Consider the following 25,290-nt stretch of genomic DNA (forward strand, 5'->3'; position numbering starts at 1 on the left):
GACCTGGGTCTCAACCCCGCCCTGTGAAATTGGGGAGGGACTTTTTGACAGGCCACCCCCAGGTGGTGAAGGTAGGAAACAACATCTCCACTTCGCTGACCCTCAACACTGGGGCCTCACAACGGTTGCGTTCTCAGCCCCCCGCTCCCTGTTCACCGACGACTGCGTGGCCATGCACGCCTCCAACTCAATCATCAAGTTTGTAGACGACACAACAGTAGTGTGCTTGATTACCAACAACGACGAGACGTCCTACAGGGAGGAGGTGAGGGCACTCGGAGTGTTGTGTCAGGAAAACAACCTCTCACTCAACGTCAACAAAACAAAGGAGATGATCGTGGACTTCAGGAAACAGCAGAGGGAGCACCCCTCCTATCCACATCGAAGGGACAGCTAGTGGAGAAGGTGGAGAAGTTTTAAGTTCCTCGGCGTACACATCACGGACAAAATGAAATGGTCCACCCACACAGACAGCGTGGTGAAGAAGGCGCAACAGCACCTCTTCAACCTCAGGAGGCTGAAGAAATTTGTCTTGTCACCCAAAACCCTGACTAACTTTTACAGATCCACAATCAAGAACATCCTGTTGGGGTTTATCACCGCCTGGTACGGCAACTGCAACGCCTTCAACCGTAAGGCTCTCCAGAGGGTGGTGAGGTCTGCACAACGCATCACCGAGGGCAAACTACCTGCCCTCCATGACAGCTGCACCACCCGATGTCACAGGAAGGCCAAAAAGATCATCAAGGACAACAACCACCCGAGCCACTGCCTGTTCACCCCACTATCATCCAGAAGGCGAGGTCAGTACAGGTGCATCAAAGCTGGGACCGAGAGACTGAAAAACAGCTTCTATCTCAAGGCCATCAGACTGTTAAACAGCCATCACTAACTCAGAGAGGCTGCTGCCAACATACAGACCCAATCACTGGACACTTTAATAAATGGATCACTAGTCACTTTATACAATGCCACTCTAATAATGTGTACATATCTTACATTACTCACACCACACACACACACACACACACACACACACCACACACACACACACACACACACACATACATATATATACACACATTTTGCCCTTTTGCACCCCAGTATCTCTACTTGCACATCTATCACTCCGGTGTTGATGCTAAATTGTAATTATTTTGCCACTATGGCCTATTTATTGCCTTTACCTCCCTAATCTTGCTACATTTGCACACACTGTGTATAGATTTTTCTGTTGTGTTATTGACTGTACGTTTGTTTATGTGTAACTCTGTGTTGTTGTTTGTGTCGAACTGCTTTGCTTTATCTTGGCCAGGTCTCAGTCTGTAAATGAGAACTTGTTCTCAACTGGCCTACCTGGTTAAATTAAGGTGACATAAATAGTACAAAATACAGTATATACAGTATATACATGTTTTTATATTATCTATTGCACCTTGCCTATGGCGCTTGGCCATCGCTCATCCATATATTTATATTCTCGTTCACCCCTTTAGGTTTGTGTGTATTAGGTAGTTGTTGTGGAATTGTTAGATATTACTAGTTAGATATTACTGCACTGTTGGAACCAGAAACACAAGCATTTCGCTACACTCGCATTAACATCTGCTAACCATGAGTGTATGTGACAAATAAAATTGGATTTGGCTAAACAGGAAGCAGCCCACTGGACACAGACATAAGTTCAAAGTCTAGTTGCCATTTACATTTGGTAGAGTTGTCAACGAACATGAATTCAACAGGAAATCTACAGAAATAATTGAGGCAAAAATAAAAAAAAGACAATTCACTTAAGTTGTTGACTTTTAGCTAATCCAATCAGTTTTCCACATTGATTCAACGTCATCACATTGAACTGTTTGGTTAAAATGAAAACATTGAATCAATCAGTTTTGTCCCAGTGGGAGACTCCTGGCTATAAGGCAGCATAACTATAAAGATTACGTCATCACACAGAGCACTAATTGTTTTGCCCCAATGCAAATGTGTAGACTGATGTATTGCTTGTACAACGGCAATACCCGTTACAACAGACGGTTGGACGCTTTCATTTATATTTTTGTAACTTTCGTTCAAATCGCAGCAGTTCAGAAATATGATACAAAGCTACATCATCAATAGATGAAATTGGTTTCAGAGGATGTGTGTAAATAACACAAGCGCAGAACGTGACTTGGATCCTAATACCCTGACTGCGTCGCGTGCGCAAGCGTTGCAAAATAAATGTAGAAATCTATGTTATTAAATTATTGCACCCACACTGCTCGCGAGTGTCTGCGTTGCCAAGGGCTAAAATAGAAGTCAGTTCTATTTCTGACGCAGATCGCGCTGCAAGTCCCGCCTCTCCCATCACCTCATTGGTTTATTGAAGCAGGTACCCCACGTGCCATCTCCTCATTGGTTATACCCACGTGGGTGATTGAAAGACGAACTTTGTTGCCGGTCGTCGTGGTAATATTATGAAAGTGTAGATGCCGATCACCATATAAATTCAAAGATGAAAAAGCCTGGAAGGAGGAGAGGTGACTAGAAACAATTCTGTTGGCCGTTTTATCTGTGGATTAATTGTCGGAGTAGAGGACCTTGTGCATTTCAGGTAAAATAACAACTCGATATTTATATCCCAGGACAAATTAGCTAGCAACAGCAAGCTAGCTAAACAGGACAAATTAGCTAGCAAGTGCAAGCTAACTAGATAAATTACCATAAAATGTTTAATGCTTTTCGACCTGTCCCCAAATTAATGTCATTGGTTCAGAGTTTGTTTTGATATTTTAACCTGCGTGTCGTGATAGCGTTTGGTGTAGCGGGACAAAATAAATTTATGCACGATGGGGCAAGCGCACAGCCAGTTTGGGTTCCGTGTTAAGAGTTGAGAGAGATGTTTCCAGAGGGGCAGGGTAGGAGCGGAAACTGTATTCGTAGCCTCTGCCTACAATCAAATCATAGCATGCAGGGCCTAAAATGTACTTTTTGGTCCACCAGCCACCGGGTAGATATTTTTTGCCATAATTACATCCGGGTAATGATAGCTGGAAGCCAGGTAAGCATAAACAAAGCTTTATTTACAAGGGGAGTGATAAATACAGTCTAAATACTTTCAGGATAGTGAAAGGAGAATTAACAGGAATGCTAGCTACGTAGCTGGCTATTATCACCCGAGACGATAGCTAGCTAGCCAAGTGTGTTTTAATACTAAGTGCCGACTTGGTGTGTAAACCAAGCCACTCGAGATTTAAAAAAAAAGTACTACTAGGTTGATCTTTTACACGGGAACGTAAAGAATTGTGCTCCACGGTGGGATAACACACGTTACGAAACAGTACCACTTAAGTTTAGCCAAGCAGACTGAACGGGGATTAGCCCAAAAGGTTAGCATCTAACAATAAAACTAGCTAGTTAAGACACTTTGGCCATTCAGCTAACTCCAAAACGGTGGGGACCGACGGCGAGCCAGAGACCACTAGTCGACGTAGCTACAACTAGTGGAAACCCGACTATTAGTGGCACGCTAAAGCAGTGAAGCTAGCGAGCCAACAGCACTAATTGCGTGCAAGCTAGGCTACAGTTCCTGACGACAAAACAGCGCTCGGTAAAGTGAAGCAGAAGTTAGCAGAGTTCCTGTCAATAGAAAAAAAGCCACTTAACGCCATGTGACAGAGTGATAACAGTTAAACGCTACTTTTCCCTAATAAGAACTGCTAAAAACCTGTCTCATAACGAAATACTAGACTCGTGAAGAGGAAACCAGAGCATCGTACGGGTACTATACAGATACGTTGGGCTCACGGCCACAAAGATTTGATTGGCCGGTTAGGCGTGATTGAGTAAGGTTTCAGCGAATAGGACATGAGGGGCCGTGTCCATAGTGAAGTGTGGAACCGAGCCGACTGAAAGAACCTGGCTGAGCAGAGACCTTGTGCAAAAGAAATAACAGAAAAAAAAAAAGGAGTGAGGAAAGAACAGAACAAGAGAAAACGGAAAAGAAAGAATGAAGACAGTGTTTAGCCCATTGCCCAGTACCTGGACGGAGCCCCCCAGCCTATCAGCTGTTAGATGGGACCCCAGCAGCTCCCTATTGGTCACTGGAGTGGGCTGGGAATCACTTCCTTTGGGTTCTGGCGACTGGTGCGATAGCAAGGATAGAGAGGACAGGACAAAGGGGGAGAAATGGAGGGAGGAAGAAGAGAGATGAAGGAGGAGATGGTAAAGGAAGAAGGAGGAGTGTAAAAGAAGGAAAGAAACAAAACAATTAAGTTTAAAGAGGTTGTGTTTTTTTCTCCATCTTGTGCAGAAGCAGTTGGACAGCTCCTTAGACACTGCTCAACCAGAGGACAGAGAGACAGACCTGAGGGGCAGTGCGGTGACGTGGGAGGAAAAGAGTGCACGTGAGGACTACGTGACATGCAGAAGCACAAGCGGCTGAACAAGCTGATGTTCTGAGACGGATACCAGTCTGTTGCTGGTCTCTTTAATATAGCCTGGGTGCCAGTCTGTTGCTGGTCTCTTTAATATAGCCTGGGAGCCAGCGTGCTGGCCTTGCCTGGGTGCGTCTCTTAATATAGCCTGGGTGCTGGTCTCTTTAATATAGCCTGGGTGCTGGTCTCTTTAATATAGCCTGTGTGCCAGTCTGTTTCTGGTCTCTATAATATAGCCTGGGTGCTGGTCTCTTTAATATAGCCTGGGTGCTGGTCTCTTTAATATAGCCTGGGTGCTGGTCTCTATAATATAGCCTGGGTGCTGGTCTCTTTAATATAGCCTGGGTGCTGGTCTCTTTAATATAGCCTGGGTGCCAGTCTGTTTCTGGTCTCTATAATATAGCCTGGGTGCTGGTCTCTTTAATATAGCCTGGGTGCTGGTCTCTATAATATAGCCTGGGTGCTGGTCTCTTTAATATAGCCTGGGTGCTGGTCTCTTTAATATAGCCTGGGTGCTGGTCTCTTTAATATAGCCTGGGTGCTGGTCTCTTTAATATAGCCTGGGTGCTGGTCTCTTTAATATAGCCTGGGTGCCAGTCTGTTGCTGGTCTCTTTAATATAGCCTGGGTGCTGGTCTCTTTAATATAGCCTGGGCCGCTGCTGGTCTCTATAATATAGCCTGGGTACCAGTCTGTTTCTGGTCTCTATAATATAGCCTGGGTACCAGTCTGTTGCTGGTCTCTTTAATATAGCCTGGGAGCCAGTCTCTCTGGCTTGACAACGATGGAGTTGGCAGAAGCACCAGAGGATCTGGACCAGGCTACAGTTAAGTTAGTAACACTAAATGTCAAATTCATCTCATACAGAGAATGACGTGTGAAATTTGAATGAAAAAATGTTGAGCTTTTTCCACAGAAATTCTTCTGTCAGTTTTGCTGTAAGTTAGTCTATCAAGAGAAACTAAAATAGCTGTTCTTCATCAAGGACTGGGTCTTCAGGGGGGGGGGGGGGGGTGTGTGTGTGTGTGTGTGTGTGTGTGGTGTGTGTGTGTGTCCGTCCTACCTGGTTTTTGGTCTGCTGCGTTGCCTTGTCTCTGCTGCTGGACTGTAGAAGGGTCTCACTGGGGACTGGACCAATGGGAGTAGGCTGAGGAGAAAGGTTAAAGGTCATGGTTAAAACTAATGGTTAAAACTAAACAGCCAATAGGAGTGTACTGAGGAGAGGGGTTAAAGGTCATGGTTAAAACTAAACAGCCAATAGGAGTGTACTGAGGAGAGGGGTTAAAGGTCATGGTTAAAACTAAACAGCCAATAGGAGTGTGCTGAGGAGAGGGGTTAAAGGTCATGGTTAAAACTAAACAGCCAATAGGAGTGTACTGACGAGAGGGGTTAAAGGTCATGGTTAAAACTAAACAGCCAATAGGAGTGTACTGAGGAGAGGGGTTAAAGGTCATGGTTAAAACTAAACAGCCAATAGGAGTGTACTGAGGAGAGGGGTTAAAGGTCATGGTTAAAACTAAACAGCCAATAGGAGTGTACTGAGGAGAGGGGTTAAAGGTCATGGTTAAAACTAAACAGCCAATAGGAGTGTACTGAGGAGAGGGGTTAAAGGTCATGGTTAAAACTAAACAGCCAATAGGAGTGTACTGAGGAGAGGGGTTAAAGGTCATGGTTAAAACTAAACAGCCAATAGGAGTGTGCTGAGGAGAGGGGTTAAAGGTCATGGTTAAAACTAAACAGCCAATAGGAGTGTACTGACGAGAGGGGTTAAAGGTCATGGTTAAAACTAAACAGCCAATAGGAGTGTACTGAGGAGAGGGGTTAAAGGTCATGGTTAAAACTAAACAGCCAATAGGAGTGTACTGAGGAGAGGGGTTAAAGGTCATGGTTAAAACTAAACAGCCAATAGGAGTGTACTGAGGAGAGGGGTTAAAGGTCATGGTTAAAACTAAACAGCCAATAGGAGTGTACTGAGGAGAGGGGTTAAAGGTCATGGTTAAAACTAAACAGTAATTGTTTTTACCTTTCTGATAAACTCATCCATCTAACTTAGGTTGTGTACAAGCTGTTCATAAGAGCAAGGCCATATCAGAAACCACAACCTATTCTCTATACATAGTGCGATCATTTCAGCCAAGTCAAGTATTCCAAAATATAGCGTGAATCCCATGTATATCAATGATATGCATGTTGATACATGAGGCCCGTTGTCCTGCAGAGAGACAGAGCATTAATAGTAGAGATGTGGACTGACCAGTGGCTTGCCGACCCAGTCGTACTCATAGTCAAAGATGTAGCCGTTGCTATCGAAGAGGTCGGTGAAGAGTTTCCGTAAGTAGTCGTAGTCCGGCTTCTCCAAGAAGTCCAGAGAACCCACATAACGCAGGTAAGTGGCCATCTCTTCAACAAGGAGAAAAACACAGGTAGGGAAATAAAAAAAAAAAAACACAAAACAATGAAAATATCTTTCCAATATTTCAGGTGTTATGTAGTTATTTAGTTCTAACCAGCAGGCTAACCTAAAGTACTGAACGGAACTAGAAGTGGGACAAAATGAAACACAAAGAGAAGAGACCCAGACCTGGGAAGCTCTCACACAGCACCTCGATGGGCGTGGTTCTCTTGGTGTCACCTATCTTCTGATAGCGCTCCTTCAGAGTGTCTGCCTGGGAGGGGAGAGAGGGAGAGGAGGGGGGGAGAGTGGGAGAGGAGGGGGGAGAGGAGGGGGGGAGCGTGGAAGGGAGAGTGGAAGGGGAGGGGGGGAGCGTGGAAGGGGCGGGGGGAGCGTGGAAGGGGCGGGAGGGAGGGAGGGAGAGTGGAAGGGAGGGAGCGAGCGTGGAAGGGGAGGGAGGGAGCGAGCGTGGAAGGGGAGGGAGGGAGGGAGGGAGGGTGGAAGGGGAGGGAGGGAGGGAGGGTGGAAGGGGAGGGAGGGAGGGTGGAAGGGGAGGGAGGGAGGGAGCGTGGAAGGGGAGGGAGGGAGGGAGGGTGGAAGGGGAGGGAGGGAGGGAGGGTGGAAGGGGAGGGAGGGAGGGAGGGTGGAAGGGTGGAAGGGGAGGGAGGGAGGGAGGGAGCGTGGAAGGGGAGGGAGCGTGGAAGGGGAGGGAGGGAGAGGGGGAGAGGAGGGGGGGAGGGGGGGAGAGGAGGGGGGGAGGGAGGAAGATGAGGGAGGGAGGGAGAGTGGAAGTTGGTGTAAGAGATAATAAAGGTTTATTTGGATGATTAAGAGAGAGTCAGTACTTAGTCATGAGAAAGGTTCTGCTGCCCTGGCCCGCGGAAACAACGCCCTGGCCCGCCGAAACAACGCCCTGGCCCGCCGAAACAACGCCCTGGCCCGCCGAAACAACGCCCTGGCCCGCCGAAACAACGCCCTGGCCCGCGGTCTAGCCGACAGACAGGACTGATAAAGTAAAAACAGGTTTGTCGATTTTTTGCAAATGTATTAAAAATAAAAAAACGGAAATATCACATTTACATAAGTATTCAGACCCTTCACTCAGTACTTTGTTGAAGCACTTTTGGCAGCGATTACAGCATTGAGTCTCCTTGGGTATGACGCTACAAGCTTGGCACACCTGTATTTGGGGAGTTTCTCCCATTCTTCTCTGCAGATCCTCTTAAGCTCTGTCAGGTTGGATGGGGAGCATCGCGGCACAGTTATTTTCAGTTCTCTCCAGAAATGTTCGATCATGTTCAAGTCTGGGCTCTGGCTGGGCCACTCAAGGACATTCAGAGACTTGTCCCGAAGCCACTCCTGCGTTGTCCTGTTGGAAGGTGAACCTTCACCCCAGTCTGAGGTCCTGAGCGTTTTGGAGCTAGTTTTGATCAAAGATCTCTCTGTACTTTACTCCGTTCATCTTTCACACTATCCTGACCAACCTCCCAGTCCCTGCCACTGAAAAAAATCCCCACAGCATGATTCTGCCACCACCGTGCTTCACCGTAGGGATGGTGCCAGGTTTCCTCCTGATGTGACGCTTGGCATTCAGGCCAAAGAGTTCAATCTTGGTTTCATCAGACTAGAGAATCTTGTTTCTCATGGTCTGAGAGTCCTTTAGGTGCCTTATGGCAAACTCCAAGCGGGCTGTCATGTGCCTTTTACAGAAGAGTGGCTTCCGTCTGGCCACTCCACTCTACCATAAAGACCTGATTGGAAGATTCTGCAGCACACTACCAGAAAGACATCATCTCCCTGGAGCTCTGTTAGAGTGACCACCAAGTTCTTGGTCACCTCCCTTCTCCCCCGATTGCTCAGTTTGTCCAGGCGGCCAGCTCTAGGAAGATTCTTGGTGGTTCCAAACTTCCATTTAAGAATGATGGAGGCCACTGTGTTCTTGGGGACCTTCAATGCTACAGACATTTTTTGGTACCCTTCCCCAGATCTGTGCCTCGACACAATCCTGTCTCGGCTCTCTACAGACAATTCCTTCGACCTCATGGCTTGGTTTTTGCTCTGACATGCACTGTCAACTGTGGGACCTTATATAGACAGGTGTGTGCCTTTCCAAATTATGTCCAATCAATAGAATTTACCACAGGTGGACTCCAATCAAGTTGTAGAAACATCTCAAGGATGATCAATGGAAACAGGATGCACCTGAGCTCAATTTCGAGTTTCATAGCAAAGGGTCTGAATACTTATGTAAATAAAGTATCTCTTTTTTATTTGTAATACTTAGTAAAAGTTTCTAAACCTGTTTTTGCTTTGTCATTATGGGGAATTATGTGTAGATTGATGAGAAGAAAAAAAAAATGTATTTAATGCATTTTAGAATAACACTAACTGTAAAAGTCAAGGGGTCTGAATACTTTCCAAATGCATTGTATATATATAGTGTATAGACATAGGGGACTTTGTTAGTGCGGTCTTGTTCCTGTATCCTCATGGGGACCTGAAATTCCCCAAAAAAGACAGGAAAAAAAACAAGGAAAATTCTCCTTGGTGGGTACATTACACATCTCCATGAGGAAAAATGCGGTTAGGTGTTAAGGTTAGTAAAAAAAGTGTGTTTGTTCCTACCTTCAGGCCTTGCCAGGGCAGACTGCCTCGAAGGAAGTACATGAACATGTGACCTAGAGCTTCCAGGTCATCTCTCCTGCTTTGTTCTACAGAGGAGAAACAAACACAAAAACACAGGTTCAGAAACATCTTCTAACACAGGAACAAATTGAACTCGAACTAATCCTGATAATACTAACTGTTGAACCAGATGAATCGAACAAATCATTATTAACCCCGATTCAAAGATGGGCATAGAAAATGTCGTATGTAAGAGCTCGTTTCTCAGATCCAGGTAAAACCTACTCCTGTACTTTCAACTAACCCTGTGAAACTAACCCTAAAATACCTCAAGTTGGACAACAGAGGCGCCGTGTAAAGTTTGGGATTTTCAACAAACGACAAACATTTTTTGGGGGATCAGAATTGATTAAAACATGAGATTCCTCAGGCTTAACGTAAACACACACACACACACACACACACACACCTGGCTTGATGTGGTCCAACAACTTGAACTGATACTAACCACTGCTAATAAGGGACAGGTTTGAATTTCCTAAAACTCAGGAAGTATAGATGAAAGTATCCAGATTGTCAGACCTTGGGCCATAGCGGGATATTCAGTAATAACGGCAATGAACACAAGGGGTGCTGTTTTCAAACCCCACTGATACAGTGTAATCTGTAGGTTAGCAATGCTAACAAGTACATGTAATGCATTAGAGAATGCTAACTAAATGCAAACGAGCCCATTTTTTAATTTTATCTTTATTTAACCAGGCAAGTCAGTTAAGAACAGATTCTTATTTTCAATGACGGCCTAGGAACAGTGGATTAACTGTCTTGTTCAGGGGGCAGAACGACAGATTTTTACCTTGTCGGCTCAGGGATTCGATCTTGCAACCTTTCGGTTATGGCCGAAACGCTCTAACCACTAGGCTACCTGCCATTGCAACACTGTGTACAGTTACTCACACACACACACACACACACACACACACAGTACCAGTCAAAAATTTGGACACGGGATTATTTCAGGGATTATCATTCAAGGGATTATTTCAAAAATGGTTCACATTGTAGAATAATAGTGAAGACATCAAATTACACATATGGAATCATGTAGTAAACAAAAAAATTGATATTTTATACTCGAGATTCTTTAAATAGCCACCCTTTGCCTTGATGACCGCTTTGCACAATCTTGGCACTCTCTCAACCAGCTTCTTGAGGAATGCTTTTAGAACCATCTTGAAGGAGTTCCCACATATGCTGAGCACTTGTTGGCTGCTTTTCCTTCACTCTGTGGTCCAACTCATCCCAAACCATCTCAATTGGGTTGAGGTCGAGTGATTGTGGAGGCCAGGTCATCTGATGCAGCACTCCATCACTCTCCTTCTTGGTCAAATAGCCCTTACACAGCCCGGAGGTGTGTGTTGGGTCATTGTCCTATTGAAAAACAAATGATAGTCCCACTAAGCGCAAACCAGATGGGATGGCGTATCACTGCAGAATGATGTGGTAACCATGCTGGTTAAGTGTGCCTTGAATTCTAAATAAATCACTGACAGTGTCACCAGCAAAGCACCCCAACACCTCCTCCTCCATGCTTCACGGTGGGAACCACAGATGCAGAGATCATCCGTTCACTTACTCTGCGTCTCACAAAGACACAGCGGTTCGAACCAAAAATTGAAAATTTGGACTCAGACGAAAGGACAGATTTCCACGGGTCTAATGTCCATTGCTCGTGTTTCTTGGCTCAAGCAAGTCTCTTCTTCTTATTGGTGTCCTTTAGTAGTGGTTTCTTTCTAGCAATTCGACCATGAAGGCCTGATTTCACGCAGTCTCTTCTGAACAGTTAATGTTGAGATGTGTCTGTTACTTCAACTCTGTGAAGCATTTATTTGGGCTGCAATTTCTAAGGCTGGTAACTCTAATGAACTTATCCTCTGCAGCAGAGGTAACTCTGGGTCTTCCTTTCCTGTGGCGGTCCTCATGAGAGACAGTTTCATCATAGCGCTTGATGGTTTTTGCGACTGCACTTGAAGAAACTATCAAAGTTCTTGAAATGTTCCGTATTGACTGACCTTCATGTCTTAAAGTAACGATGGACTGTCATTTATCTTTGCTTATTTGAGCTGCTCTTACCATAATATGGACTTTTACCAAATAGGGCTGTCTTACCACCCCTACCTTGTCACAACACAACTGATTGGCTCAAACGCATTAAGGAAAGAAATTCCACACCTGTTAATTGAAATGAATTCCAGGTGACTACCTCATGAAGCTGGTTGAGAGAATGCCAAGAGTGTGCAAAGCTGTCAAGGCAAAGGGTGGCTACTTTGAAGAATCTCAAATATATTTTGATTTGTTTAATACTTTTTCTGGTTACTACATGATTCCATATGTGTTATTTCATAGTTTTGATGTCTTCACTATTATTCTACAATGTAGAAAATAGTAAAAATAAAGAAAAGCCCTGGAATGAGTAGATGTGTCCAAACTTTTGGACTGGTACTGTAAGTATATAAGTAAGTCAAAAAAAGACTAGTCACAGTTTGCTGCACCAAATGAATAATAACCAGGAGGTTATAATCAGCTGTTACCAGGCGAATGCTTGATTTTGGAAAAATAACCACTTAAAGTGCATTTGAAATGTATTCATACCCCTTGACTTTATCCACATGTTGTTACATTACAGCCTTATTCTACAAAATGTATAAATAAAAAAAACTGAAATATCACATTTACATAAGTATTCAGATCCTTTGCTATGAGACTCGAAATGGAGCTCAAGGTGCATCCTGTTTCCATTGATCATCCTTGATGTTTCTACAACTTGGGAGTCCACCTGTGGTAAATTCAATTGATTGGACATGATTTGGAAAGTCTTTTATTCCAATATAATCCATACACCTGTCAGGTGTGGCATATCAAGAAGCTGATTAAACAGCATGATCATTACACAGGTGCACCTTGTGCTGGGGACAATAAAAAGACCACTCTAAAATGTCCAGTTTTGTCACGCAGCACAATGCCACAGATGTCAAGTTTTGAGGGTGCGTGCAATTGGCATGCTGACTGCAGGAATGTCCACCAGAGCGAGCGGTTTGCTGATGTCAACGTTGTGAACAGAGTGCCCCGTGGTGGTGGTGGGGTTATGGTATAGGGCCCCGTGGTGGTGGTGGGGTTATGGTATAGGGCCCCGTGGTGGAGGTGGGGTTATGGTATAGGGCCCCGTGGTGGAGGTGGGGTTATGGTATAGGGCCCCGTGGTGGTGGTGGGGTTATGGTATGGGCCCCATGGTGGAGGTGGGGTTATGGTATAGGGCCCCATGGTGGCTATTGGCAGGCATAAGCAACGGACAACAAACACAATTCTTATTATTTGTTGAAATCGATGGCAATTTTAATGCAAATACCATGAGGAGATCCTGAAGCCCATTTTCTTTAGGTATCTGACCAACAGATGCATATCTGTATTCCCAGTCATGTGAAATCCATTGTTTATGGCCTAATTAATTTAATTGAATTGACTGATTTCATTATATGAACTATAACATCTACTTGCTGCTGAAATGTCTCTATAGGCCTACCTGCTGCTGAAATGTCTCTCTATAGGCTATATATGCCTACCTGCTGCTGAAATGTCTCTCTATAGGCCTACCTGCTGCTGAAATGTCTCTCTATAGGCCTACCTGCTGCTGAAATGTCTCTCTATAGGCCTACCTGCTGCTGAAATGTCTCTCTATAGGCCTACCTGCTGCTGAAATGTCTCTCTATAGGCCTACCTGCTGCTGAAATGTCTCTCTATAGGCCTACCTGCTGCTGAAATGTCTCTCTATAGGCCTACCTGCTGCTGAAATGTCTCTCTATAGGCCTACCTGCTGCTGAAATGTCTCTCTATAGGCCTACCTGCTGCTGAAATGTCTCTCTATAGGCCTACCTGCTGCGGAAATGTCTCTCTATAGGCCTACCTGCTGCGGAAATGTCTCTCTCTAGGCCTACCTGCTGCGGAAATGTCTCTATAGGCCTACCTGCTGCTGAAATGTCTCTATAGGCCTACCTGCTGCTGAAATGTCTCTATAGGCCTACCTGCTGCTGAAATGTCTCTCTATAGGCCTACCTGCTGCTGAAATGTCTCTCTATAGGCCTACCTGCTGCTGAAATGTCTCTCTATAGGCCTACCTGCTGCTGAAATGTCTCTCTATAGGCCTACCTGCTGCTGAAATGTCTCTCTATAGGCCTACCTGCTGCTGAAATGTCTCTCTATAGGCCTACCTGCTGCTGAAATGTCTCTCTATAGGCCTACCTGCTGCTGAAATGTCTCTCTATAGGCCTACCTGCTGCTGAAATGTCTCTCTATAGGCCTACCTGCTGCTGAAATGTCTCTCTATAGGCCTACCTGCTGCGGAAATGTCTCTCTATAGGCCTACCTGCTGCGGAAATGTCTCTATAGGCCTACCTGCTGCTGAAATGTCTCTATAGGCCTACCTGCTGCTGAAATGTCTCTATAGGCCTACCTGCTGCTGAAATGTCTCTATAGGCCTACCTGCTGCTGAAATGTCTCTCTATAGGCCTACCTGCTGCTGAAATGTCTCTCTATAGGCCTACCTGCTGCTGAAATGTCTCTCTATAGGCCTACCTGCTGCTGAAATGTCTCTCTATAGGCCTACCTGCTGCTGAAATGTCTCTCTATAGGCCTACCTGCTGCTGAAATGTCTCTCTATAGGCCTACCTGCTGCTGAAATGTCTCTCTATAGGCCTACCTGCTGCTGAAATGTCTCTCTATAGGCCTACCTGCTGCTGAAATGTCTCTCTATAGGCCTACCTGCTGCTGAAATGTCTCTCTATAGGCCTACCTGCTGCTGAAATGTCTCTCTATAGGCCTACCTGCTGCTGAAATGTCTCTCTATAGGCCTACCTGCTGCGGAAATGTCTCTCTATAGGCCTACCTGCTGCGGAAATGTCTCTATAGGCCTACCTGCTGCTGAAATGTCTCTATAGGCCTACCTGCTGCTGAAATGTCTCTATAGGCCTACCTGCTGCTGAAATGTCTCTATAGGCCTACCTGCTGCTGAAATGTCTCTCTATAGGCTATATATGCCTACCTGCTGCTGAAATGTCTCTACCTGGCTGATGTAGATTGTTTGTTTGTTTTGTTTTAACCCCTTTTTTCTCCCCAATTTCGTGGTATCCAAGTCCAATTGGTAGTTACAGTCTTGTCTCATCGCTGCAACTCCCGTACGGACTCGGGAGAGGCGAAGGTCGAGAGCCATGCGTCCTCCGAAACACAACCCAACCAAGCCGCACTGCTTCTTAACACAATTCCCACTTAACCCAGAAGCCAGCCGCACCAATGTGTCGGAGGAAACACCGTACACCTGGCGACCGTGTCAGCGTGCACTGCACCCGGCCCGCCACAGGAGTCGCTAGTGTGCGATGGGACAAGGACATCCCTGCCCAATGGGTCTCCCGGTCGTGGCCGGCTATAACAGAGCCTGGACTCAAACCAGGATCTCTAGTGGCACAGCGATTTTTTTAAATTATAATTTTATTATGCAGGTCAGTTAAGAACAAATTCTTATTTTCAATGACGGTCTAGGAACAGAGGGTTGTTCTGCCTTGTTCAGGGGCAGAACGACAGATGATTTTTACCTTATCGGCTCGGGGATTCGATCTTGCAACCTTCCGGTTACTGGTCCAACGCTTGAACCACTAGGCTACCCTGTCGCCCCAAGTGTCTTAGACCACTGCGCCACTTGGGAGACCGTAGATTGTTATTTGATTGACAAAATATGTAAAAACTATTTCTAAATAAATTGCATTAATTTCCAAAACTTTTCAGATTGTATCAATTTCCAGAACTTTTTTCAGGCCTGGAAAACACCCCTTTAAAACCTGTTGGGGCTAGGGGGCAGTATTGAGAATTTTGAAAAAAATATGTGCCCATTTTTAACTGCCTCCTACACCAACTCAGAAGCTAGAATATGCATATTATTGTTCAGGTTTGGATAGAAAACACTGAATTTTCTAAAACTGTTTGAATGGTGTCTGTAAGTATAACAGAACTCATATGGCAGTCAAAAGCCTGAGACAAATTCTGACAGGAAGTGGATACCTGATGTGTTGAATTACCTTTAAGCCTATGCCATTGAAACACACAGGGGCTTATTAATTGTTGAGCACTTCCTATGGCTTCCACTAGATGTCACCAGTCTTTACAAAGTGTTTTGAGTCTTTTACTGTGAGATCTGACCGAACAAGAGCCTTGGAACGGTGGTGGCCGATTAGACTCTGGCGCGCGAGTTCATGTTGGGTACTCTCGTTCCAATACGTTTTAAAAGAGAATGCAATCGTCCGCCTTGAATATTATTCATGTTCTGGTTAAAAAAGGCACTAATGATTTATGCTATACAACGTTTGACATGTTTGAACGAACGTAAATATTTTTTCCCCTCGTTCATGAAGAGAAGTCCGGCGGGCATAGATCATGTGCTAACAACACGGAGCTTTTTGGACATAATTTATGAGCTTTTTCGAACAAAACTACATTCGTTATGGACCTGGGATTCCTGGAAGTGACATCTGATGAAGAGAATCAAAGGTAATGGATTATTTACATAGTATTTTCGATTTTAGATCTCCCCAACATGACGTCTAGTCTGTATCGCAACGCGTATTTTTCTGGGCGCAGTGCTCAGATTATTGCAAAGTGTGATTTCCCAGTAAGGTTATTTTTAAATCTGGCAATCCGATTGCGTTCAAGAGATGTAAATCTATAATTCTTTGAATGACAATATAATATTTTACCAATGTTTTCGAATAGTAATTATTTAATTTGTTGTGCTGATTGACTGGAGGGAAACGATTTCCTCAACATCAACGCCATAGTAAAACGCTGTTTTTGGATATAAATATGAACTTGATAGAACAAAAAATGCATGTATTGTCTAACATAATGTCCTAGGAGTGTCATCTGATGGAGATAGTCAAAGGTTAGTGCATCATTGTCAAAGGTTAGTGCATCATTTTAGCTGGTTTTATGGTTTTGGTGACGCCTGTCTTTGAATTGACAAAACATTACACACAGCTATTGTCAATGTACTCTCCTAACATAATCTAACTTTATGCTTTCGCCGTAAAGCCTTTTTGAAATCGGACAACGTGGTTAGATTAAGGAGATGTTTATCTTTCAAAGGGTGTAAGATAGTTGTATGTTTGAGAAATTTGAATTATGACATTTAATCGTTTTCAAATTTGGCGCTCTTGATATTTCACCTGTTGTTGATAGGGTGTACCAGGGGTGGGACGCTTGCGTCCCACATAGCCCATAGAGGTTAAAAACTCCATGACTGTCTCAGGAACCTAATGACCGTAAGAACCACGTAAGAACCACTTAAGAACCCCGTATAAGAACCCTGCTGGTCATTGTGCTTGAATCCCTTTGAAATTCACAGCTCCACTGAGGGACCTTACAGATGTGTGGGGGTACAGAGATGAGGTAGTCATTCCAAAATCATGTTAACCACTATTATTGCACACAGAGTGAGTCCATGCAACTTATTAAGCACATTTAGACTCCTGAACTTATTTAGGCATTGCCATAACAAAGTGGTTGAATACATACTGACTAAAGAAATGTCATCTTTTATTAATTTGTAAAAAAATAATTCTCAAAAACAATTCCACTTTGACATTGTGGTATTGCGCATAGGCAATTTTCAATTCAGGCTATAACACAACAAAATGTGGAAAAAGTCCAGGTGAGTATTGATGCTCATGTAACGTGTGGTGCCCATCAGGCTGTTTACCTTTACCCAGGTGAGTATTGGTGCCCATCAGTCAGGCTGTTTACCTTTACCCAGGTGAGTATTGGTGCCCATCAGTCAGGCTGTTTACCTTTACCCAGGTGAGTATTGGTGCCCATCAGTCAGACTGTTTACCTTTACCCAGGTGAGTATTGGTGCCCATCAGGCTGTTTACCTTTACCCAGGTGAGTATTGGTGCCCATCAGTCAGGCTGTTTACCTTTACCCAGGTGAGTATTGACGCTCATGTAACGTGCCGTGCCAGTCAGGCTCTTGTGCTCCCTGTAAGGGATGTGTTTCTTGGTCTCGGGGTCGATGTACTCTTTGGCCAGGCCGAAGTCGATGATGTGGATGGTGTGCTGCCGCTTGCTGCCGGGCCGGCCAACCAGGAAGTTCTCTGGCTTCACGTCCCGGTAGATTAGACTCCTGGTGTGGACGAATTCCATCCGCGTGATCTGGGGGAGGGAGGAGAGGGATGAGAGAAAGGAGGGAGGAGAGGGATGAGAGAAAGGAGGGAGGAGAGGGATGAGAGAAAGGAGGGAGGAGAGGGAGGAGAGAAAGGAGGGAGGAGAGGGATGAGAGAAAGGAGGAAGACGAGACAGACAGGGTGATAGAGATAAAGTGAGAGAGAGAGAAGCTATTTTTAAAAAAGCCAAGAAGAAAAATATATTACAACGATATGTTTTACTTTATAAGGACTGAATACCAAGTTATTAAGGCTTCCTAGGACAGAACAAATACTTCAATTAGCACGGAGGTGTGAAGTGAGAGGTGTCAAAGCCCTTGAGCCCAACAACGGCAGGAGAGACTCAAAGCCGACCCCACCCAAATATAGAGGCCTTTGGACCCTCCCGCTGTCCAGAGGTCAATACAACACAGTACCCTCTGGATGTAAAAAAATGTGAAGGCACGAAGAGTACAAAAAGAAGGTGCTTATGGGAGAAAAAAAATTAAAAAAAATCAACCGACACTTTTTGCTGACTGTTATAAAAATAGGAACATAAGCAAATTAATCTTCCACACAGACCATCCCCTGGCACAGTGCTTGGAGAGGAGGATGGCGTGTGACAGAGAACAACCCATTAGAGAGCTGGCAACCTCTGCAGAGAAGCCAGCAGAACAGCCCACCTCAGCTCACGACCACAGCCTCAACATCACAGCAGAACAGACAAATGCCCCGGACCAACACATAGAGGACCCACGCCGAGAGGACCTACATCCACACCCCAACCAATCAACACCATCCCCAAGTCAACCATGCCCACACCCCCATTTTGGCCCCCTCAGATCAGACCTATGCCCCTCCTGCCAACCCCATTTGCTAGCTAAATTGTCCTGTGATATAAACATTGAGTTATTTTACCTGAAATGCACAAGGTCCTCTACTCCACCAATTAATCTACACATAAAAACGGTCAACCGAATCGTTTCTAGTCATCTCTCTTCCTTCTAGGCCTTTTCTTCTCTTGACTTTATAATGTGATGGGCAACTTTCATAAATTAGGTGCATTACCGCCACTGACCTCGTTCGTCTTCAGTCAGCCACGTGGGTATAACCAATGAGGAGATGGCACGTGGGTACATGCTTCTATAAACCAATGAGGAGATGGGAGAGGCAGGACTTTCAGCGCAATCTACGTCAGAAATAGAACTGACTTCTATTTTAGCCCTTGGCAACGCAGACGCTCGTTGGCGCACGCGAGCATTGTGGGTGCAATATTTGAATAACATAGATTTCAAAATGTATTTTGCAACGCTCACGAACGCGACGTGAGCGGTGTGGTCAGCCTATGAGCCTACGCCTTCACCATGGTGAATCACTAAAACAATACAGAAATACACTACGGAAAAAAGGAACATATATTCTAACCACTTCTGGGAAAATTGGAAAACAAACAAAACATGAAGAGTTACAGTTGAAGTCGGAAGTTTACATACATTTAGGTTGGAGTCATTAAAACTTGTTTTTCAACCACTCCACAAATTTCTTGTTAACAAACTATAGTTTTGGCAAGTCGGTTAGGACATCTACTTTGTGCATGACACAAGTAATTTTTCCAACAATTGTTTACAAACAGATAATTCCAGTGGGTCAGAAGTTTACATACACTAAGTTGACTGTGCCTTTAAACAGCTTGGAAAATTCCAGAAAATGATGTCATGGCTTTAGAAGCTTCTGATAGGCTAACTGACATCATTTGAGTCAATTGGAGGTGTACCTGTGGATGCATTTCAAGGCCTACCTTCAAACTCAGTGCCTCTTTGCTTGACATGGGAAAATCAAATCAGTCTGATTCATCCTTGGGAGCAATTTCCAAACGCCTGAATGTACCACGTTCATCTGTACTAACAATAGTACACAAGTATAAAACACCATGGGACCCCGCAGCCGTCATACCGCTCAGGAAGGAGACGTGTTCTGTCTCCTAGTGATGAACGCACTTTGGTGCAAAAGTGCAAATCAATCCCAGAACAACAGCAAAGGACCTTGTGAAGATGCTGGAGGAAACAAGTACAAAAAGTATCTTTATCCACAGTAAAACAAGTCCTATATTGACATAACCTGAAAGGCCGCACAGCAAGGAAGAAGCCACTGCTCCAAAACTGGCATTAAAAAAGCCAGACTACGGTCTGCAACTGCACATGGGGACAGAGATCGTACTTTTTGGAGAAATGTCCTCTGGTCTGATGAAACAAAAATAGAACTGTTTGGTCATAATGACCATCGTTATGTTTGGAGGAAAAAGGGGATGCTTGCAGACCGAAGAACACCATCCCAACCCTGAAGCACAGGGGCGGCAGCATCATGTTGTGGGGGTGCTTTGCTGCAGGAGGGACTGGTGCACTTCACAAAATAGATGGCATCATGAGGGAGGAAAATAAAGTGGATATATTGAAGCAACATCAGTCAGGAAGTTAAAGCTTGGTTGCAAATGGGTCTTCCAAATGGTCAATGACCCCAAGCATACTTCCAAAGTTGTGGCAAAATGGCTTAAGGACAACAAAGTCAAGGTATTGGAGTGGCCATCACAAGGCCCTGACCTCAATCCTATAGAAAATTTGTGGGCAGAACTAAAAAAGCGTGTGCGAGCAAGGAGGCCTACAAACCTGACTCAGTTACACCAGCTCGGTCAGGAGGAATGGGCCAAAATTCACCCAACTTATTGTGGGAAGCTTGTGGAAAGCTACCCAAAACATTTATCCCAAGTTAAATTTAAAGGCAATGCTACCAAATACTAATTGAGTGTATGTAAACTTCTGACCCACTGGGAACGTGAGTAAAGAAATAAAAGCTGAAATAAATCATTCTCTCTACTATTATTCTGACATTTCACATTCTAAAAATAAAGTGGTGATCCTAACTGACCTAAGACAGGGAATTTTTACTAGGATTAAATGTCAGGAATTGTGAAAAACTGAGTTTAAATGTATTTGGCTAAGGTGTATGTAAACTTCTGACTTCAACTGTATCTATCCAAAATGGAGATGTAGGGATAAACCACTTCTTACAATCTTTTTGGCCCTATAACAAAGAACAGACAGCAAAAACATATAACATGATCAAATACAAGTCTTAGAATCAACTATTAAAAAGACTACCAGAACCCACTGGATTTACCAATTATATTGAATGGACTACAGGACAAAATACAAACCCTCCAGCCCTAAAAAGGCCTGTGGTGTTGATGGTATCCTCAATGAAATGATAAAATATACAGACCACAAATTCCAATTGGCTATACTTCAACGAAATCCTCTGCATTATCATTAACAGGCTAATTCATTCCTCAGTGAAAACAATGTTCTGAGCAAATGTAAAAATTGGCTTTTTTCCCCAAATGACCGTACAACAGACCACATAGTCACCCTGCACACCCTAATTGATAAACAAACAAACCAAAACAAAAGGCAAAGTCTTCCCATGCTTTGATTTCCACAGGGCCGTGGGGTGAGAAAGTCCCACCCTCGTCAACATATATATAACCAATGAATTGGAGAGGGCACTACAGCAGTCTGCAGGACCCGGCCACACCCTACTAGAATCTGAAGTCAAATGTCTACAATTCACTGTACTGTAAGCCTGCCACACACACACTATACGATACATTTATTAAACATAAGAATGAGTGTGAGTTTGTCACAAAACTTTGGATAGTGGGAAGTGACAAATAGCTGTTATAGGACCAGGGCTAATATAATAATAATCAATCATTTTGCTCTTTATTTAACAATTTCACATTTTAGTCATTTAGCAGACGCTCTTATCCAGAGCAACTTACAGTAGTGAATACATGTATTTTTTTTTGTACTGGCCCCCCGTGGGAATCGAACCCACAACCCTGGCGTTGCACACACCATGCTGGCGTTGCAAACACCATGCTCTACCAACTGAGCCACAGGGAAGCTACAATCTTACATATAAAACTATTTTTGTTCATCAAAATGGTGAATAACTCACCACAGGTTAATGAGAAGGGTGTGCTTGAAAGGATGCACATAACTCTGCAATGTTGGGTTGTATTGGAGAGAGTCTCAGTCTTAAATCATTTTCCACACAGTCTGTGCCTGTATTTAGATTTCATGCTAGTGAGGGCCGAGAATCCACTCTCACATAGGTACGTGGTTGCAGAGGGCATCAGTGTCTTAACAGCGCGATTTTCCAAGGCAGGAAACTCTGAGCGCAGCCCAATCCAGAAATCTGGCAGTGGCTACTGATTAAACTCAATTTTCACACAACCGCTTGTTGTTGAAGTGAGAGAGAGAGAGGAAGTGTGAGAGTGTGAGAGTGTGAGAGTGTGAGAGAGTGAGAGAGTGAGAGAGTGAGAGAGTGAGAGAGTGAGAGAGTGAGAGTGTGAGAGTGTGAGAGTGTGAGAGAGTGAGAGAGTGAGAGAGTGAGAGTGTGAGAGTGTGAGAGAGTGAGAGAGTGAGAGAGTGAGAGAGTGTGAGAGAGTGAGAGAGTGAGAGAGAGGAAGTGAGAGAGTGTGAGAGTGTGAGAGAGTGAGAGAGTGAGAGAGTGAGAGAGTGAGAGAGTGAGAGAGTGTGAGAGTGTGAGAGAGTGAGAGAGTGAGAGAGAGGAAGTGAGAGAGTGTGAGAGTGTGAGAGTGTGAGAGAGTGAGAGAGTGAGAGAGTGAGAGAGTGTGAGAGTGTGAGAGAGTGAGAGAGTGAGAGTGTGAGAGAGTTCCTACCAGCTGAATGGCGATCATGAGGACGGTCTTGAGGGAGAAGGTTCTGTCACACAGATCAAACAGGTCTTCCAGACTGGGTCCCAGCAGCTCCAGAACCATGGCATTATACTTCCCACAGGGCCCGAAGTAGAACACCTGGGGGACGCCCTCTGCAGATGGAGAGAGACACAGACGCTGAGTAAAATGGAACTGATTTAAAGAAAACAAGATGGTAGGGCTTGGCTAGGTAGGTTGTTAAGAAAAAAAATTATTTTTGGGGGCAAAATAATAACAATTTCTTCAGCAGGTGAAGAACCAGCTAAACTCAGCAACAACAAAAAAAATAAACTGACCTTTGTCAGGACCCCGTCTTTCAAAGATAATTTGTAAAAAGCCAAATAACTTCACAGATTTTCAATGTAAAGGGTTTAAACACTGTTTCCCCATGCTTGTTCAATGAACCATAAACAATTAATGAACTGTGATTAAGACACAGCTTACAGACGGTAGGCAATTAAAGTCACAGTTATGAAAACTTAGGACACTAAAGAGGCCTTTCTACTGACTCTGAAAAACACCAAAAGAAAGATGCCCAGGGTCCCCGCTCATCTGCGTGAATGTGCCTTGGGCATGCTGCAAGGAGGCATGAGGACTGCAGATGTGGCCAGGGCAATAAATTGCAATGTCCGTACTGTGAGACGCCTAAGACAGCGCTACAAGGAGACAGGACGGACAGCTGATCGTCCTCGCAGTGGCAGACCACGTGTAATAACACCTGCACAGGATCAGTACATCCGAACATCACACCTGCGGGACAAGTACAGGATGGCAACAACTGCCCGAGTTACACCAGGAACGCACAATCCCTCCATCAGTGCTCAGACTGTCCGCAATAGGCTGGACTGAGGGCATGTAAGCCTGTTGTAAGGCAGGTCCTCACCAGACATCACCGGCAACAATGTCGCCTATGGACACAAACCCACCGTCGCTGGACCAGACACGACTGTCAAAAAGTGCTCTTCACTGACGAGTCGCGGTTTTGTCTCACCAGGGGTGATGGTCGGATTTGCGTTTATCGTCGAATGAGCGTCACACCGAGGCCTGTACTCTGGAGCGGGATCGATTTGGAGGTGGAGGGTCCGTCATGGTCTGGGGCAGTGTGTCACAGCATCATTGGACTGAGCTTGTTGTCATTGCAGGCAATCTCAACGCTGTGCATTACAGGGAAGACATCCTCCTCCCTCATGTGGTACCCTTCCTGCAGGCTCATCCTGACATGACCCTCCAGCATGACAATGCCACCAGCCATACTGCTCGTTCTGTGTGTGATTTCCTGCAAGACAGGAATGTCAGTGTTCTGCCATGGCCAGCGAAGAGCCTGGATCTCAATCCCATTGAGCACGTCTGGGACCTGTTGGATCGGAGGGTGAGGGCTAGGTCCATTCCCCCCAGAAATGTCTGGGAACTAGCAGGTGCCTTAGTGGAAGAGCGGCGTAACATCTCACAGCAAGAACTGGCAAATCTGGTGCAGTCCATTGGGAGGAGATGCAAGGCAGTACTTAATGCAGCTGGTGGCCACATCAGATACTGACTGTTACTTTTGATTTTGACCCCCCCTTTGTTCAGGGACACATTAATCCATTTCTGTTAGTCACATGTCTGTGGAACTTGTTCAGTTTATGTCTCAGTTGTTGAATCTTGTTATGTTCATAAAAATATTTACACATGTTAAGTTTGCTGAAAATAAACGCAGTTGACAGTGAGAGGACGTTTCTTTTTTTGCTGAGTTTACTAGCCTCCTAAACCAAGTGCTAGAAGTCCATTCTCACACCACGTGAAAAAGGCATTGATCAGGGACAACATCAGTAACATGGCAAAGGGCAACGCAGATAAATACATATTTCAAACACTGTTTATTCACTAGAATGGAAAGGGTAAGAACTAGACCAACAGTTTCAGTGGAATGAATGAGGATCTACAACTGTAGCAGTGGAGCTAAAATATCCTGATGCTATACGTCAGTCAGTCCACCTTTAGACTGCAGCTCTAACAGTCAGTCAGTCAGTCAGTCCACCTTTAGACTGCAGCTCAGTCAGTCCACCTTTAGACTGCAGCTCAGTCAGTCAGTCAGTCAGTCCACCTTTAGACTGCAGCTCAGTCAGTCAGTCCACCTTTAGACTGCAGCTCAGTCAGTCAGTCAGTCAGTCCACCTTTAGACTGCAGCTCAGTCAGTCCACCTTTAGACTGCAGCTCAGTCAGTCAGTCAGTCAGTCCACCTTTAGACTGCAGCTCAGTCAGTCAGTCAGTCCACCTTTAGACTGCAGCTCAGTCAGTCCACCTTTAGACTGCAGCTCAGTCAGTCCACCTTTAGACTGCAGTCAGTCAGTCAGTCAGTCCACCTTTAGACTGCAGCTCAGTCAGTCAGTCAGTCCACCTTTAGACTGCAGCTCAGTCAGTCAGTCAGTCCACCTTTAGACTGCAGCTCAGTCAGTCAGTCAGTCCACCTTTAGACTGCAGCTCTAACAGTCAGTCAGTCCACCTTTAGACTGCAGCTCAGTCAGTCAGTCAGTCCACCTTTAGACTGCAGCTCAGTCAGTCAGTCAGTCCACCTTTAGACTGCAGCTCAGTCAGTCAGTCAGTCAGTCCACCTTTAGACTGCAGCTCAGTCAGTCCACCTTTAGACTGCAGTCAGTCAGTCAGTCCACCTTTAGACTGCAGTCAGTCAGTCAGTCAGTCAGTCAGTCAGTCCACCTTTAGACTGCAGTCAGTCAGTCAGTCCACCTTTAGACTGCAGCTCAGTCAGTCAGTCAGTCAGTCCACCTATTCCTTTTACAGTACAGAGGGCTAAAGGGCTGCTGTTCCTGGGCTGATCCAGCCCATAGTTCATTATGACGATA

The 25,290-nt window shown here is 44.9% G+C and overlaps 1 protein-coding gene across 4 annotated transcripts in view; it reads right to left on the reverse strand.

Moving 5' to 3' along the window:
* Window positions 1-25,290, reverse strand: part of LOC106596267 (casein kinase I) — a 49,798-nt gene that overhangs the window by 7,670 nt on the left and 16,838 nt on the right. For 2 of the 4 annotated variants that reach the window (XM_082973176.1, XM_045714392.2), the window contains exons 4-10: window positions 22,415-22,563; window positions 17,449-17,683; window positions 9,435-9,520; window positions 6,999-7,083; window positions 6,672-6,817; window positions 5,481-5,564; window positions 2,410-4,125 (exon numbers count right to left, since the gene is read on the reverse strand). In XM_082973176.1, the coding sequence (XP_082829302.1) occupies window positions 3,814-4,125; window positions 5,481-5,564; window positions 6,672-6,817; window positions 6,999-7,083; window positions 9,435-9,520; window positions 17,449-17,683; window positions 22,415-22,563 (1,097 nt within the window). In that variant the 3' untranslated portion in view covers window positions 2,410-3,813. Of the gene's footprint in view, window positions 1-2,409; window positions 4,126-5,480; window positions 5,565-6,671; window positions 6,818-6,998; window positions 7,084-9,434; window positions 9,521-17,448; window positions 17,684-22,414; window positions 22,564-25,290 lie in introns of those variants that run through there. The other 2 variants (XM_045714391.2, XM_045714393.2) reach the window with 2 other exon arrangements.

The sequence above is a fragment of the Salmo salar genome, chromosome 03, assembly GCF_965601325.2.
Source record: "Salmo salar chromosome 03, fSalSal1, whole genome shotgun sequence".
NCBI classification, from domain to species: domain Eukaryota; kingdom Metazoa; phylum Chordata; class Actinopteri; order Salmoniformes; family Salmonidae; genus Salmo; species Salmo salar.